We start from the raw sequence: 16352 nt of genomic DNA on the forward strand, positions 1-16352 counted from the left end.
AAGGCTGGAAGTAGCATTTGCTGAATGAAAGGTGCAGATAAAAAAAAAATCAACACAGGAGATCAAACATTCTCGGCCATTTAATAGTGTTGGGATAACACTGTGCCATCCCCCCATGCTCTCACAGAGCTTCCCAGTGCCAGTCTTGTAGCAAGAACTGCGCTGTTCCAGAAGAAGTTGGAACTTTCTGAGGATCTATCCCCAAACACCCATGCTGAGAACAGGCAGCATTATTCTGTCGGTGGTATCAGGAGCAGACTCTGCTCATCCCTGATAGCCAGAAGCTGAGTGCTCCAGCGCAGCATTTACAGCAATATTCAGTGTGGGAGCTGCTAATCCTCTCAGATCAAAGTCTAACGCGTGCTCTGGATCAAGTATCCACGCACCTTGCATTGGGGGGCATGCAGCTGTCCTGCCACCAAAGCTCCACAGTTATTTCAGAGTTTACTCCGAGCAAACTCCAGCGCAGTAGTCAGGGCTCCCTGAATGCCTTTGGCATTTCCACTGCCCTTAGCGACGACAGGAGAGCCTCCTGCCTTGCCCTCCATCTGCGTACAGACAGCCATGGCCCAGTCAGCAGCAGAGAACACTGGGATGCAGTCCTGGGGAAGAGACACAGAGCAGAGTGGCTTGGGATGCGGAGCACTCCACAGTTTAGTGAAGGAAGGTGGACATGACCTGGAGGATAGAGTGTTATCTGTGCCCAGCAAAGGCTGAAAGCTCATCTGGTCCCAGTATGGTCATCTCAGGTCCTACCCCAGCAAGATTAACCAGCAACATTGGGTAGAATCCCACAAAAAAAACTCATCTGGGACTTACTGAGCAGTCAGCCCCAGTCTCTTTTTGCAGGCAGGTTCCCTGTGACTCTGCCAGGGTTCTGCTTACCTTGGACACCTGGCAGGCACAGAGCACCTCTCCAGAAGCCTGAGGGCTGAGCAGCAGGACTGATGTGCCTGGAGACTTGTCACACAGCTGGTTCACTACCTTCATCAGGATCTAGGAGAAGCAGGGAGAGGAGGGGTCAGGCTGGAGAGTGGGGTGCAGCAGAAAACATGGCCTACAGCTCTCCTTGACTGCTGGACCAACACACAACATGGTTTACTCACAGACAGGGAGTCAGCTGGGACAGTGTCTATGATGACAGGTTGGTTGCAGTGCTTTGTTAGCAGGCTTTGTACCTTCTCTTCAGCCTGGAGGAGGAAACACACAGCACTTGAGGGGCTACAGGTGGCACGGGTGAGCAGGATGGGTATATGTGCATGTAACACGTACATGGGGAGTGAAAGTACTGCTCTGTGGGGTAGAGGAGAGGTATATGCTAGCTGAGATCAAAGTAAGGCTGTCAGACTAAAATCTCAGCATGTACAACCCCAAAGAGATGAACCCCTTTCAAAAGCGGGACAGAGACCCACGCTGTTCTCAGCCTCTTTCCTCTGCCTACTCATTGCCACATCTCAGGCAGGATCTTGTAGCACGATGCTGCTACTTTAAGGACAGGATAGATCTTACTGAGAATATTAAGTCACCAATAAGCATTTCCTAAGGGCTTTTAACGTAATCATGTAAATTAGCAAGACAAATGCAGCGGGGAAGCAGAGCAACATCCATGTGGCTGAGAGAAAGGCTCTGTCTGGCCACTCTCCTACTGCAGGACCTTGTAAAGCTCATTTTCAGGGCCACTTTATCTTCTCCACATATTAAGGAGGCGGCAATGCCTACGTGCCTGTTGCTGTTTGATAAAAGCACTGATAGGGGGTTCTCTATCCTCAGAGAGAGGGAGCTGTGGGCATTTGGGTGTGCCAAAACCAGTCAGTCCTTCAGCCCTGGTTAATGCCAGTGAAATCAACCCAACAGAGGGCTTGTGCTGTACTGCATGTGACTGTACCTGCTTTCCCTTGCCTTCTGAGGGGACCCCAGTCACTGAGTTGCTGTGAACTGTGCCAAAGACACCAGGTTCACTGCTACCAGCAGGCTGCAGGGAGCGTGCTGCTGCCACAGTACCTGCTGCATCTCCAGTTTCTTGATGGCTGTGTTGGCAGTTCGCTGCAGCGCTTTGAGGATGGTCTGTAGTTCTTTCCTTTGCCACTGGGGCATTGCAGTGCTAGCCACCACCTGCAAGACAATTTGCTGTGTAAAGACACTGAATAGTACCTACAAATCAACTACTCGTTCTCTGGGAGGACAGAAGATTTTTCAGCTGGGCATCTAAAGCCTGGGGAGAAGCCTGGAAACCCTTTTTCGCTGCTTTACCCTCCCCACCACTTCCTCCTCTCATATTCCCTCTGGCAACAAAGGCACCTAGACTCTGGTTGAAATCTTTGTGACCAACGAGGCACCAGCAAGTAGCAACTTCTCCTTGCTATTGACCACAGGGTAAAACGTGAGCCTACTGGGGACCTCAGGAGAGCCTACGCCAGGATCCTTCTGTACAGGAAAGTAATCCTTACTTTGGTCAGCTGGCCCACTTCTTTGGAGAGGTTCTGCATCTCAGCAACAGAACTGCTCCTCTGCTTCATCCGTATGGAGACGGAGTCCACTTCCACAGCCAAGCACTGGCCTACCTCTCGGGCCTGCAGAGAGGGAGAGAAAACACTTCAGGTGCGCCAACAGAAAGAAGGAGCAGGGACGGAGGACGTGGGGAGGTGGCAGGGTCATAACCACTGAAGTGCTGCTCAGCAACCAGAGGGAAGACACCTACAGATAGGCTTTAAAAACGATTGTCCCCATGAGACTGCAATGCACAGCTCCTCCCTACATTTGCAACCAGTGCTAGAGGTTCACACCCACAGGACCAAGCTGTCACCTCATTATATATCCTCAGTATCTCACACCCAACCATCATGATTTCAATGCAAAAAACTCGGGCACCCATTTACTTTTTAGTGCATTAGCAAGCGCACTCTTGAAACTAACTGAAGTTAAACACAAAGACTGAAGAAACACTAAACCAAGATTAAAGAAACCTCATCAGCTGACGTTTCCCTGAGGATGAGTTCAGCTGGTCTTGGTGCATTTCTTATTGCTTTTGCCAACACCAACGCTACTATTAATAATAAAAAGCTAATACAAGCTTTTTGCCACCAGTGAAAATCTTTAGTGTTTGGACCATTTCTGCCCTGCCAGATCTTTGTGCTCGTGATGGTCCTGGGAGATTATACACCAGAAAAGCAGAGACAATATAGGAAAACCTGGGGGCAGAAAGAACTATTCTGCCTAGCTAAATACCCATTCCTTGTTCCACGTTACTCCCCCCTGCCTGCAGTCTCCTTTGTCTGAATAACACATCCACAGCTCCTCCCGGGGGCTCCTCAGGATGTGCCCTGCAGCTTATCATTCGTCTGCATCAAGACAAACTGGTGGGAACACAGCTGTGCATGGGACACAGCCAGCCAAAAAGCAACAGATTTGAGGGGGGAGCTTTGCTTCCAGTTTTCCCAGTTGTGATGGCAGCGGGTCACTCTCCTCTGTCTGCAGCCTTTAAGGAAGCAGTCAGGGTGCATGGCCCCTGGCGCTTCCAGATACTCAAGAACAGAGATCTCACAGACACACTAATAGGTTGATTGCTTCTTATAAAGACCTTATCAGACCAGAACTACACCTTGGCAAGAAAGAGACTAAAGAAAGAAGCCAAAAGGCTGTAAGAACGAGGACAGAGCCCTGTAATCATAAAGTACAAATCCAACTGTGATAGGTAGGAGGTAGAAGCAAAGCACAAAGGATCACACCTTTAAATACCTACCTGGAGACTGAAATTTCTATTCCAGAGGCTTCCTGATATTTTGTGCCAAGTTCCTATCTTGGAAAAGGGGGGTCTGAAGGGAGGAATGAAGGTCATGGAGACAGGAGTGTGGGACAAGGGGGAATGGATGTGAAGAGTGAGGTACAGCAGCAGAGCTGGCCCCAGGGTAAAGAAGGAAATAAGATCAGGTGTAGCAGGGAGGCTCCAGCAGAGGGAATCTGCTTGTCTAAGCAGGAACCTGTAAAATTGGGTGCATCTGAAATCTCAGTACCACTTTCTTACCTGCTTGGCCTGTCTCCCTGTGACTGCAATGACACGGCTAACCCCTTTCACAAGCTGGCGCTCGCTGACGATGGCCAGGTCCTCCATAGCTCCTGTTTGGAGAAGGTGCCTGCAAAGTTGACGGAGAACAGGAAAGAAACAAGTTGCTCTCTGGGACCAGAAATCAGGGAGCCTACTTCCATTTCAGACATATCTTGAGTAGAGCAGCCCCTCCCCAGTCCCAACAGCTTCAGTCCTTTCCATCCCTAAAATCCTGGTGGCACCTGGTCAGGCAAGAGACAGCAGCGCTGAGGCTACTCCAGAAGAACCTCTGTGCCACCAGCTCAGCAGGCTGCTGCCAAACGTACCTAAGAGCCAAGTTCTGCCTTGCTTTCCTTTCTTTCAGCAGTAGGACGGATTGGAATTTTTCCCTTGCTACTCAGCCACTGCTGAAGCTTGCAGAAAACAATTTTTTCCTTCAACTCCCCCACTCCTTTGTCAGACCAGCTCGCAGAAAGGCCAGTCATCTCCAGACACATTGCAGCCATGCAGACAGAGGGCACCGATGACTTTCCCCTTTCATATCCAATGTTGAATAGCCAAGAAGGAAAACAACCACAGCGTCTCAGGTTCTCTGTTACCACAAGTAATCATTTCAGACAGCTTCGCTAGAATTGATCATCTCCACTCCCCTGCAGTTTCTTGTCCCACTCCTCCCACATGAATGTTCTCATGACTAGAAACTTGCTCATTTCCAGCTGTATCGGCTCAAAGGCCAATTTGTTCCTTTTTGTTTTCACGTTATCACTGTCCTAAGATTATTAACTCTTCTTTTACTCTCATTAGCGCTAAAAGGGCTAAAATAATTAAAATAATCAGACTGGCCCCTAGTTCTGACAACCATCACAGAGTGTCATGTTGGGTTTCCTGCCCTCCTGCAACCCCAAAACCAAAGCTCCCTAGCTCTGTTTAGCATGAGAGGACACGTACCCTGCTCACACTGCTGGAGCCCTGCAGCTTCCAGGCGGGCTTCAAAGTGTGAAACAAGGTAAAATGCTTTGCATTTCGTTAACGTTTTGGTATTTCTAACCAAATTTCTCTACAACCAGCCTACTCTGCGCCCATCTCAGATGAGGAAACCCAGTCACGAGGGATCAGAGAGTGGGACTTGGAATTATGCCTTTACCTCAGCCACTGGTGCTCACACACAAACCTTGCAGAGCATACAAGGATCCTCACACAGGCTGATCCCCGGGTCAGGGCGGGGAAGCAGCTCAAGAAAATCAGAAGGACACAGTCTGCACACAAACACACCGTCTGACCGTAGGTAAAAGACACTTACGTCCCACAGCAGAGCTCCACAGAGGTCTGCCTTGCAGCCTCAGAGTCACAGGTCAGCACAGTTTCCACAGGAACCCCGAGGGACACTATCCTCACCGGGTCTGGATACTCCTGACAGAGGAGACAGGGATCAGCAGCTAACCATGCAGTCCTTCAGGGGCACTTACAGGCAGCTTCAGGTCCCTGCCTTACCTTACCCCTCTTCTAAAGCACCCCCAGAGTTAGGGGCAGCTCTGCTGCTCCCCCACAAACAGCCACCATGGGAGAAACAATGGGCTGACACCATACGCTGTAGGTCCAGATAAATGAGCAGAAAGCCTATGCACCACCAGTCGCCACATATCACAAAACAGTGCTCCTGAGATCTTATCCCATTTTCCCTCCTGAGTTTTGAGAGTCATTTCCCCTACAGAAACCTGTTGCTTCAACTTCTCTTATGGCCCAGATGATTCCTGCTGAAGGAGCAGGCTCAGAGAAACACACCCTATGTTCCTGTCATACCTCATCCATAGCACGAAGTCCCTGAACTCTTCTTGCCAGCGCAAGGGGAACCTCAGCCATATGCACAGCCTCATTTCGTTTGATCACATCCTGGACCACCTGCTCAACTCGCTGCAGCTGCTCCACAGTCACAGGACCCTGAGGAACCAAATCAGCCTTCAGGAGAAGCCTCCCAAAAGGCACAGAACAAAGGAGGGAGAACTCTGGGCTCACAGACAACTCAGCTTGGACACACCACTTTCCCCATGACTCACCTTCCCTGCTTGTAAAAGGGAATAGCGAGCATCACGACCCTCCCACCTCTCTATAGAAGTGACTACAGCGAGAGGAGAAAAATCCCCGAAGAGAGGCCAGTACCGGGGTGCTGGTACTGCTGAGAAGCAAGGAGACACGAATCCAGAGTCACCTGGATATCGAAGTCGAAGCGCAGCCGCTCTGCTGTCACGTGGGACCCTCGCTGCTCCGTCCTGTCACCCAGGACGTGGCGGAGCGCAAAGTTCAGCAGGTGGGTAGCGGTGTGGTTGGTCATGCAGGCCAGCCGTCGGGCCTGAAAGCACAGACAATTTCCCCTGGTGGGCTGCTTCTGCACAGCCTGGGGGAGCAGAGAATGGCGTAAGGAGGGAAGTGAAAGGCTGCATGCAAGGGGATAGGGGGTGATGGTGACAGAAAAACAGGTAGCACAGCTACTGGATGAATTTATGTCAGAGGGCAGATCTCACTTCTTTTCCCCATGGGATTGCCTCTGTAAAACAGCAAGGGTAGGCTGAACGCTTCTGGACAGACCTGTAGCTCATAGAAGACTACAGACAAACTCACTTGTGAGTCCTCCTTCCCACTGCAATAAAGAAGTCTCAGGAACTCAAGGAACCGCTGCTGTGCCCAGGTTACTCACGGCATTAAAAGACTTTCAAAGAAAGGCTGGAAAAGGGTTAAGAGCACTGAGTTATTACCTCATCCACGAAAAGCTGAACTTGATCTCCAGCACGCAGGGTTTCCACAGCAGTGACCTCATGCACCACGTAACCACCACAGAGATGAACTGACTCCACAGGGAAAAGGATGTCCTGAACAGAGAGACACAGAAAGATGAGTTATGGCACAGGGAACATCCAAAGACCCGTTCTACACATCTGCTTGATCCTACTGGGAAACACAACCCCTGTTGGTCCCAAAGCGACAGCAATGGGGCGTGAAAAGCAGAGGCAAGCTTCCAGCCAGCATAACCAGCAAGCCTCAGCCCTTCCTTGCAGCCAGCCACTCACTGCATAACAGGTCGAGGCTGCCAGTTTGCAGTGGAGGGGCAACAATGCCAACTGTGCTAATGAATTTTCCTAGCGGGGATGTCTGTCCAAGAGAAATTGGACAGCAGCTGCCAAGGCACCTGCATCAGGCATCCACGGTGCCTCTTCTGCTTCACAAGGTTGGCAAGAAAAACTTGATCCCCCTTTCATCTTGGGGAGACATGCTAAGCAAGGCACTATCACATTCTGCAAGGCTAAAAAGGCAGCATCGTTGCCCAAAGGTGACTGTCAGGAGCTGGAACATGGGAGGGAGAAAAAGCTGCACCCCTTCTTCTTAGAAAAGCTTTCTAAGAGTCAAAGCTTTCTCTCTGTCAGTGTAGAAAGAACTCGCTGCAGAGGCAGATGCCACCCTACTTGTGAAGAACACAGCACACTGAAGAGTTCCCCATCATCCCCAGCAAGAAGAAATTGCAAAAGGCCAAGAGAGACAACCAGAGCAGCAGGTCCACCTCCACGAGGTTAGTGCTGCTTCTTCCTCACCCCACCAGCCCCAACACAAAGCCAAGGATGCTGTCAAGAGCTAGCAGCCTGCTAATTAATACAGCAAAGTAGCTCATCATTTGGGGAGGTCTGCCTGGCCTCGATATCCAGGACTGCCTTGGGTTCAGGCAGCAAAAAGTCTCTCACCTGCTGTCCTAAGCGTATCAGGTAGCCTTGGTCAGAGGCTTGCCCACCCTGCTCTGCATAAAAGTTAGTCCTGTCCAAGATGACACCACAGCGCTGCCCTGCCCCAACCTCCTTCTGGAGAGACTGATCTCTGTACAGCATCAGGACGGTGGCCTGGCACGGGCTGAACTCTGCCAAGGGGAAGAAGATGGCAGCAATCAGTGTGAGCACCCTGGCAGATCACACCATGAAAGGGGGCACCACATGCCAACCCTGCCAACACCCATCCTATAATGAAAGCTGGCACTTGTCTTTGTAGGATAGGAACAGCTATTGGCAGAAAAGACAAAGGATCTGTTATCTGGAAGCAAGCCACCCCTCATTTACCCAGTGAGGCACTTGCCGGGTAGTAGCTAACCAGACAGGGTCCATGTGAGTCTGACAGAGCAAGATGTGGCACAGACACAGCTCTATCATGCTATGCTGTGTGCTTGGCCAGCCTGACTGCCTTTGACAGAGATGACTGGCTTGGTGGACAAGGGAAGGCAGCAAAGTCACGTGCCTTGACTTAGCAAGCTTCTGACACGCTCTGCCTGAGCATTCTTGAAGCCAAATGCAGGCCAGATAGCTGGGCCCCACAGAAAACTGCTCAAAGTTTCCAAGTTCAGCTGACATTCAGTTACTAGCAGAGCTACTTGTAGGCTGATATTAGGGCCAATGCCTTTCAACAGCTTCATTAACAACAATCCATGACAGGAGGGGATGTACGCTCATCCTGCTTGTGTCTGGCAGCAAGTGGCCAGGACCAGACAATACACTGACGAGCCCGGCTGCTTTTCAGAGGGATCTGGCAGGCTGCAGAAATGGACTGAGAGAAACCTTCAGGTTCTCAAGGACAGTTGAACATAAAGTCAGCACGGTGCCCCTGCAGCAAGAAGACCGCTACCTGCTGGGCTGTGTGAATGCAAACGTAGTCAGCAGGCCAAAGAAAGTGGTTATTCACCTCTGTGTGGCATTTGTGACACTATGTCTAGAGCTGGGGAAATTCTGGTTGTACATAAGGAAAAAAACTTCACACCGTGATAAAGAACTGGAACAGGGACCAGAGAGGCAGGGGTATCTTCATCCTTAAAGATACTGAAAACTTACCCGGAGAAGGCCCTGAGCAGCCTGATCTGACTGCGAAGCAGATCTTTTCTTCATCAAGAGATGGGACATCCAGAAGTCCCCTCTAACCTGAATTACTCCATGATTCAGTGACTGAGAAGGTGGGATAATACTAGCTTGGAAATTTCAGCCAATGCCTATGATGGGCTAATTTTCCTTCACTGTGCTCTTGCTGTAGTACTTGTAGTTAGAACTGCCTCACTTTTCACTTACTGTGGGTTGCCACCAGCACTCTGGGTAAGATGGAGCTGGCTGTACACAGCGATCTAATTGTTTGTGACAGCCACATCACCTCTTACTCTCTGTGGTTTAGCTTTATGCTTCCCCTGGAGCATCAGCAACCCCAGTTAGCCCAAACGACAAAAAGCCTGCACTGTCATCTAGTGGCCTGCCAAGGAAATAGCAAGTCCCTGGCTTTAAGCAGCTACCTCAACTGGCCTAATCTTCATTCTCCCTAGCACTCACATTCAGGAGCCTGATTGTTGGGGACAGACTCACCTCTGGCAGAAATCAAGTCACTGCTTCAGCACAGTAATACCAACCCAGATCTCACAGCCTTGTCACTAGCCTGAGCTTTCCTGGGGACACACCACCAGAACAGCAAATACCTTTGAAAAAAGTATAGGGGCAAAGAAGGGATGTAGAAGTGAAGTGGACAGGTTTGAACCACAAGATCCCTGTCCTCCTGCGTGCACCAGGCCAGTAAAAGCAGTCTGATGAGGGATTCCTGCACCCTTAGGCAGAGTTTGTCCTACATACAGGACATGGCCACTTACCGTACTGCCCGTGCTGCCCAAGCTTGTAGGAGTATTTCGGAGAGTCATCAGTAGCAGGCACGTTGTCATTCCGCAGCTGAGCCAGCGAGTGCACATCCAGGTGCATATCTGTGCCCTCCAGCTGTCCTGCCTGCACGCCCTCAGCCTTCCGCTGCAGGAGAGCAAAGGCAGGGTTAGAAGGGAGGTACCCAGGGGATTGGATTCCCCAGTAACTGGAGTGTTATGGCTAGAAGCAACTGCTTTTACCTTCCTGGAAATGACTCCTTTATGTCTGTGCTGATGCTAAACCAAACCCATTCCTTCCAGCCCCACAAGCACTCAACACCACCCATAGGGGCAAGCAACTGCTAACACAGCCCAGCTTGCTGCATAGCTTTGGAACTTCCAGGCCATTAAAGCCTAGAAGAGCACAGCCTTGATCTGATTACTGCGCAAGGTGGGCAGTGCGAGTCTTCCAGCACTACAGAGGCTGAAAGGATTACGTCAGCTCTTCACAAATCACTTGCTGTTTGGGCTGTCTACGCTGGCTCTGCTTTGCGTGGAGCGTTGGACTACACGACTGCCAGAGGTCACCCCTAATGCGTGTAATTCTACAACTGCCACTCCAGCCAGTATCGTAAAACACTGCTACTGATCTGACAGGGATCACCAGCCAGTACTCCTCAGTCCCACACCCACAGATGAAGTCAGTATGACCCAGCTACTGTTTCAGACCCGCTTCCACTCCAGGGAAAAAGCACGTGGCCCTGTGGTGCATCTGAGGAGCAGTGAAAGGAATTCTGCCTCCATTACCACAGGAAAGCACAGGCTCTGAATTATCCTCATGAGGAGAGCCTCTCTTACCTTCGCATCCTCCAGAACAAGTTCATTGAAAGCATCAGAATCCAAACGGATTCCCTTTTCTTCAAGCATCAAGTCAATCAGATCCAGAGGAAACCCCAAATTCCCATAGAGAGACCAGGCTACATCGGCTGTAGGACAAAAAAGAAGCACATGAACTCCACGTGAACATGGAATGCAAAGTCATCTCCAAAGTTGCTTGGATGAGACTAATCTCATGTGTGCTTTGGCAGCCAAGTTCACTTTTACTGTGTGCAACTGCACTGATAATGGGGAAGGGAAGAGAAGCCACGCAGTTCTTTTCGTACAGGACTAAATGTTAGCGGTGCCCCAAAGCCACATCCTGTCAAAATTCAGCGCAGCACAGCTAGATAGGCAGCTGCTCCGGGTGGGTCCTCCTTTTGGCTACATCTTGTAAAGACCCATTTCGTCAGTAAATAAAGCAGCAACAGAATGCTTCTGACTTTCCCAGTACCTAGTCTGTCGTGAGAATGATGCTCTAGGAAACGATCAAGACCTGGAGAAAGGAGCAGTATCTACTTTTAAATTTGGCATTGGAGTGCCCAGGGCTGGAATGTTCTTGAGGGCATGTGGGGGAAGCAGACAGACACTCACAAGAACAGAATAGTTCAGTTGGAAGGGACCTTCAAAGACCTTCAAGTCCAAAAGAGTTTTGACTTAAATGCTGGCCATGACATGGATCAAACCAGCTTTAAGTGCAGCTTGGCTGAGGGAGGAGACTCACCTGGGAAATTTGTGGAGGGCTGCATCTGCTGCACTGTCCGCTCAATGACGCGCCTCCCCCGCTCGAGGGAGGACAGGAAAGCAGCTTCATTCTCGTTGATGATATTCATGACCTGCCCAAGGAGCAGAAAAAGAGTTGGCCAGAACACCTCAGGGAGCTCCCCAGCTCAGCTCAGCCCAAGCGGGTGTATAATTGGTGCTGTCTGCTTGAACCAGCCCTCTTGTTCTGTAAGCAGCCATCACAACGTGGCTCCGGCGCGCTATTAAACAGCGCCAAAGTCACTGCGACTCCGATCACCGTTCCTGTTACGGAAATATTGACCATCCACCTGGGGAAGGCTGGATGCTGACAAATGCTCCTTGTCATCCATTTGTTACCCGTGACCCAATTACAGTTGCATGGCTGGAACAGCCAGAGAAATTGCTTGTCACAGCTGCTGTCAGCTGAAGCCAGGAGGGACTAGCCCTAAATCCCCAAGCCACTTTGGACAAAGGGTACCCGAGCTAGGACAGGCCGTACTTGGATTCAGCAAAAGAGCTGCCCTAGCTTTTTCAGAGCAATGCCTGCCTGATATTAGAACAAGGCGTCCCTGCTAAGGATTTAATAGAGCTCCCACAAAGAAATCTGCCACAGATTTTCGTGTCCAGGCAGTGCCCACGATGCAGATGTGCTCCCCTCACATCAAGGCCTACCCACAAGAACCCAGCTAGGGAAATTCCATCAGCTAAGTCCCGAGACAGGGCTGCCTTCTGCCTCTGAGAGCTGTGTCTCCCAAAGACAATAAGAAAAGGGGTTTCTCTCCAGGGGTTTTCACATCACTCACCTGGTCTGTGCTCTTCCTCAGCTCTGGGTAGGCATCGCCCTGTGAAGTGAGCCTCAGTTAGAGATAACATCCTCAGCAGCTTCCTCAGGAGATCTCACAGTGTCACAACCATTATAGAGGTTTTTCAGGCACGTAAATGTGAAGGGAGCCCCAGCGCACAGCCTCAACGACAGCATCACAGCAGGAGAATCACACCTGGACTTAGAGCTGCTGTCTCCTGGCTACCTCCCCATGACCCTCCTCTGCCAGCCCCTGCAAAGCATCTCTGTGGCAAATGCGTCAGTTCACAATGGGAAGCAAGCCCTGCCATTTAGGATGCTGTTAGTAACCACGGGGACCGATTTCAGAAGGCTTTAACCAGATATGACAGCTTGGAAGCTGCTGCCCTCAGGAAAGAAGCGTGCCCTTGCATACACTTACACACTCACGCTGACTGTTAGCACTGGCCCCTTTAGGCACCCCATGGCCCCTATTCCCCCATCAGAAACGATCAGGAGACAAGAGATTTTTATTGTTGCAATGCACAGCACCACGCATCCCCTCCTGGAGCTCCTTTCCATCCCAGATTGCCTCCTGATGGCGTACAGGAACGGAACACGGGGCTGAATAGGACATGTGATCAATCCTTCCCCAGTGCAGCAGTTTTTACTCACCAGCACTTGCACTACAGTAGGCACGAGGGAAGCCAAGAGCCCAGGTGGAGCGCGAAGGACTTCAGAGCAGAAGCGGACAGCCCGGCGCAGGATCCGACGCAGCACCAGTCTGAAAGCAGGGCAGAATGTCCCGGGCAGCACATGAGCATCCCTGCTCAGCTCCCGCATCCAGCACACCCCACGTGCAGCCCCTCTCGAGCCTGACCTATTGCCAAAGAGCTGCTCCACGCGCTCTACGCCTACCCAAGGATGAGTTATTGCAGGTCTGAACCTCCTCCAGGCTCTCACCTTCCTGTCTCCCCAAAGACAGGGGGCACCCCTTACTTTGGCTCACACCAGAACCACTCCCCTACCTGCTCACGTTCCCTTCTGGACCTAATTCCCACCACACTGTGCCATTTCCACACATCCTTACTCTGCTCCGGAGAGGCCTGGGTAGATGCCATCAGTGATGCACACGCACAACGTCCTCACGTGATCTGCCACTACGCGGTAGGCCATATTCACACGCCCAGCGTCAGCATCCCCGATCAGACCCTGGTACCTGGGCGCGCCACAGCCCTAAAAACAAAAAGGGGAGAGACAGATCAGCACGGCTGAATGGCTGCAGAAGGAAAAGTTGCAATCCTAGAGGCAGCCAGCTACGCTTGACATCATGCTTCTCAACTACTTTGTGCATCTAGGATGTACTCATTAAATCCTTACAGAACATTACAGACTGGCCAGCCAATGCCTTGGCCCTGAGGAATTTAGGAAAACTTGAAGGAAAAATGAACTGGCAGTGCTGATATACCAGTGGAATTTTCCCTCAGCTCCCTTAGATGCTGCCGTGGGCCTGGCCAGACAAACCTCCCCTCTCAAAATACAGCACGGTACCACGTGTAGAGAAGGCTGTACTATGGTACCAGGCAGTCTGCACTCGAGGAGCTTTTTCTTAGCTGTAACTCTGAGCAGGAGCACTGTCACCTTGTGAATGGCGTCCAAGATGGGTGTGAAGAGATCCGTGTCGTAGTTGGAGCGTTTGTTCTGCAGAACGGCCACCAGCCTTTCCAAGCCCATTCCTGTATCCACATGGTGCTGAGGCAAGGGAAGCAAATTCCCTTCCACCTCTCTGTCAGCGAGCCAGGAAAAAAAGGCAAAAGAGAACCAAGGGTCAGGTCAGGGGCAAAGAAAAGGTGCAGGTGAATCACAGAGACTGGGAGAGTGATGGGGGATGGAAACAGGAGGTGACCCAACAGAAAGATGCTCAGGGATGAGACTAACAGCAGCCTGCCTTGGCACTGCCAGGCAGCCAGGCTCTAAGGGTCAGATAGTCAGGTACACTGTGACATGCAGAAAAGGGGCTTCCTTCAACAGGGGCCCCAGGCCTTCTCCTTATTCTCAGGTTTTCTCTGAGATGTCTGAGGACATACACATACAGTTCTGATGTTATATGAAGGGGAAAGGCTCTGGAGCTTAGTCAAAGCGCCTGGTACCTGTTATATTGCATGAAGACCAGGTTCCAGATCTCCACCACGTCAGGGCTGCCCTGGTTCACCAGTGCTGCAGCATTTCTGCCACCACCCACGTGGTCGTAGTGGATCTCTGTGCAGGGACCGCAGGGACCTGTGTCACCCATCTCCCAGAAGTTGTCCTTCAATGGAAAAGGCAGCACGCGACTGGCAGGCACCCTGGAAAGGCAGACAACAGAAGTGGCAGTGCTGGGGCATGCATGAAAAGCACACAGTAGCCTATGTATCAGGGAAATCTGGAAGAAGGGATCCTTTCTGACTGTTGCAACTCCCTATCCAAACACATTAACACTTGTTTTCTTCAGTTCCTGCAGAATTATGCTCCTTAGCAGGAACAGACTGGCCCAAACCAAACAGGACCCTAGTCACTGCTCCGAATAGCTAGCAAACTGAATCTGGCTCCTGCTGATGGAGACAGGCGCTCCACCAGGTCAGTGGGGCCACTTCTCTCCTTGGAAAAAAATCTAGCAGAGCTAAGATGTGATCAGGATGGAAGGAAAGGACAAAGACATTCTTCAAGCGCTTCACCTAGGTCAGACAGGCTTGGGTGTATGGCCCCAAACTGACAGCATCTGAGCAGCAGCTTAAAGGTGAAGTGCCCCAGGGTGCTCAGACTTTTAGCAGCCCAAACAAAGCAGAAACTAGACGTGTTTAAAACCCAGTTTTTGACTCCTGCATTTGCTTCCCATCAACTAAAGAGCAAATGAGAGGCTACGGAGGGTGGAACGTCAGTACCTGCTGCTCAGGACCTTTTCTCTAACACACTCACCCCAGCTGGAGCCATACGTCCCTGCACTCCTCGTCAGCGCTCAGCCCCAGTGAGGAGTCTCCGCCAAAGTACGTGACGTAGAGACGATCTTTGGGGATCTCGTAGACCTCCGTCAAGAGCTCCCAGGCCATGCTGCATGCTTCCTCCTGAGCAGATAAGGGACACAGGGGTAGCACAGGAATTCAAGGTGTGGAGTGAGACAGAAGGTTCTTCAGGACGGGAGTCAGATGCCAAAGAAGCACATTTCAGCCACTCTCATTTTGTGATTTTAAAGTGTGTTCGGAGAGCAGCATGATGGTCAGACAAGCGACACAGCTCATCTCTATCACGTAAACGTGACATTCCTAAATTACTGGGAGACCTTCAGGATCTCAGCGTGGCCGACACTCACCTGTTTACCACCATAACCGTTTCAGTTTATTTAACATTCCTGTTTACTTAGCTGGTTATTTCTTCCCAAGGCAAATCGTATTTGCGAGCAAAACTACTAGCATCTTTCGTCCTTCTTCCCTTTTCCCACCTTTACAGCAAAAAGCACCAGGCGAACTGGAAACCTCTCTTAACCCACACGAAGGGTCAACAGTGGCGTTCACCTGGAGAACTTTGCTTTGTACACACTGAAGCTTTTAAAGGCTGAGTATTTTGAGAGAAACGAGCTCTCTGCGGGAACACCCAGTGCTCCAGCACGCCGCCCTCCAACCATAGGGCTGCCAAGGAGGAATATGCCGCTTGCCATGCCACCTAGCGCAAATAAATTTATTTTTCAGGCCTGCAGCAGCCGGCAGAGCTGCGTCCCGGCCTCACCTTGAAGTAGTCCCCGAAGGACCAGTTGCCCAGCATCTCGAAGAAGGTGTGATGGCAGCCGTCCCGGCCCACGTCCTCCAGGTCGTTGTGCTTGCCCCCGGCGCGCACACACTTCTGGCTGTTCACCACCCGCCGGTACCGCGACAGCTCGCTGCGGGGGTGCGCCGTGCCCAGGAAAATGGGCTTAAACTGCGAGATAACGGGGAAAGAGAGAGAGATGGAAGGGAAGGGGAGAGGAGGGGGTGGGGGGGGGGGTGCAGTCAGCGCTGCCACCCGGAGGGGACGGGGCGGGCTGTGGCGCACCTGGTTCATGCCCGCATTGACGAAGAGGAGGCTGGGGTCCCCGCGGGGCCGCACGGGGGCGGAGGGCAGGCGGCGGTGGCCGTGCTGCTGCTGGAAGAAGCTCAGAAAGGCGGCGCGGACCCGGGCTGCGGGCAGCGCTGAGGGCAGGCGGCCGCCCGCCGCCATCTTAGGGCGAGGGGCGGAAACAGGAAGGGCGCCATGGCAGGGGCAGG

General features: G+C 51.5%; 1 protein-coding gene across 1 annotated transcript; it reads right to left on the reverse strand.

Moving 5' to 3' along the window:
* Nucleotides 1-66: 66 nt before the first annotated feature.
* AARS2 (alanyl-tRNA synthetase 2, mitochondrial) lies at nt 67-16344 on the reverse strand. The gene is made up of 22 exons (XM_027454008.3): nt 16141-16344; nt 15838-16026; nt 15034-15179; nt 14229-14423; nt 13720-13864; nt 13169-13314; nt 12754-12862; nt 12101-12139; nt 11278-11389; nt 10536-10663; nt 9693-9843; nt 7771-7940; nt 6793-6906; nt 6249-6389; nt 5843-5980; nt 5343-5452; nt 4022-4130; nt 2448-2570; nt 2002-2112; nt 1107-1190; nt 886-996; nt 67-602 (listed from the first exon to the last, which is right to left on the reverse strand). The coding sequence occupies exons 1-22, from the start codon at nt 16303-16305 to the stop codon at nt 438-440; spliced, it is 2901 nt and encodes a 966-aa protein (XP_027309809.3). The 5' UTR covers nt 16306-16344; the 3' UTR covers nt 67-437.
* Nucleotides 16345-16352: the final 8 nt, after the last annotated feature.

This window comes from Anas platyrhynchos, chromosome 3 (genome assembly GCF_047663525.1).
Source record: "Anas platyrhynchos isolate ZD024472 breed Pekin duck chromosome 3, IASCAAS_PekinDuck_T2T, whole genome shotgun sequence".
In the NCBI taxonomy this organism is placed as follows: domain Eukaryota; kingdom Metazoa; phylum Chordata; class Aves; order Anseriformes; family Anatidae; genus Anas; species Anas platyrhynchos.

Coding starts and splice junctions, on each gene's coding strand:
- AARS2 (XM_027454008.3), bottom strand. CDS start 16,305: ATGGCGGCGGGCGGCCGCCTGCCCTCAGCGCTGCCCGCAGCCCGGGTC. Junction 12,863..13,168: donor CCAGGCCTCTCCGGAGCAGA/GTAAGGATGTGT, acceptor CCCTGCTTTCAG/ACTGGTGCTGCGTCGGATCC. Junction 10,664..11,277: donor GCCCTCCACAAATTTCCCAG/GTGAGTCTCCTC, acceptor TTTGTCCTACAG/CCGATGTAGCCTGGTCTCTC.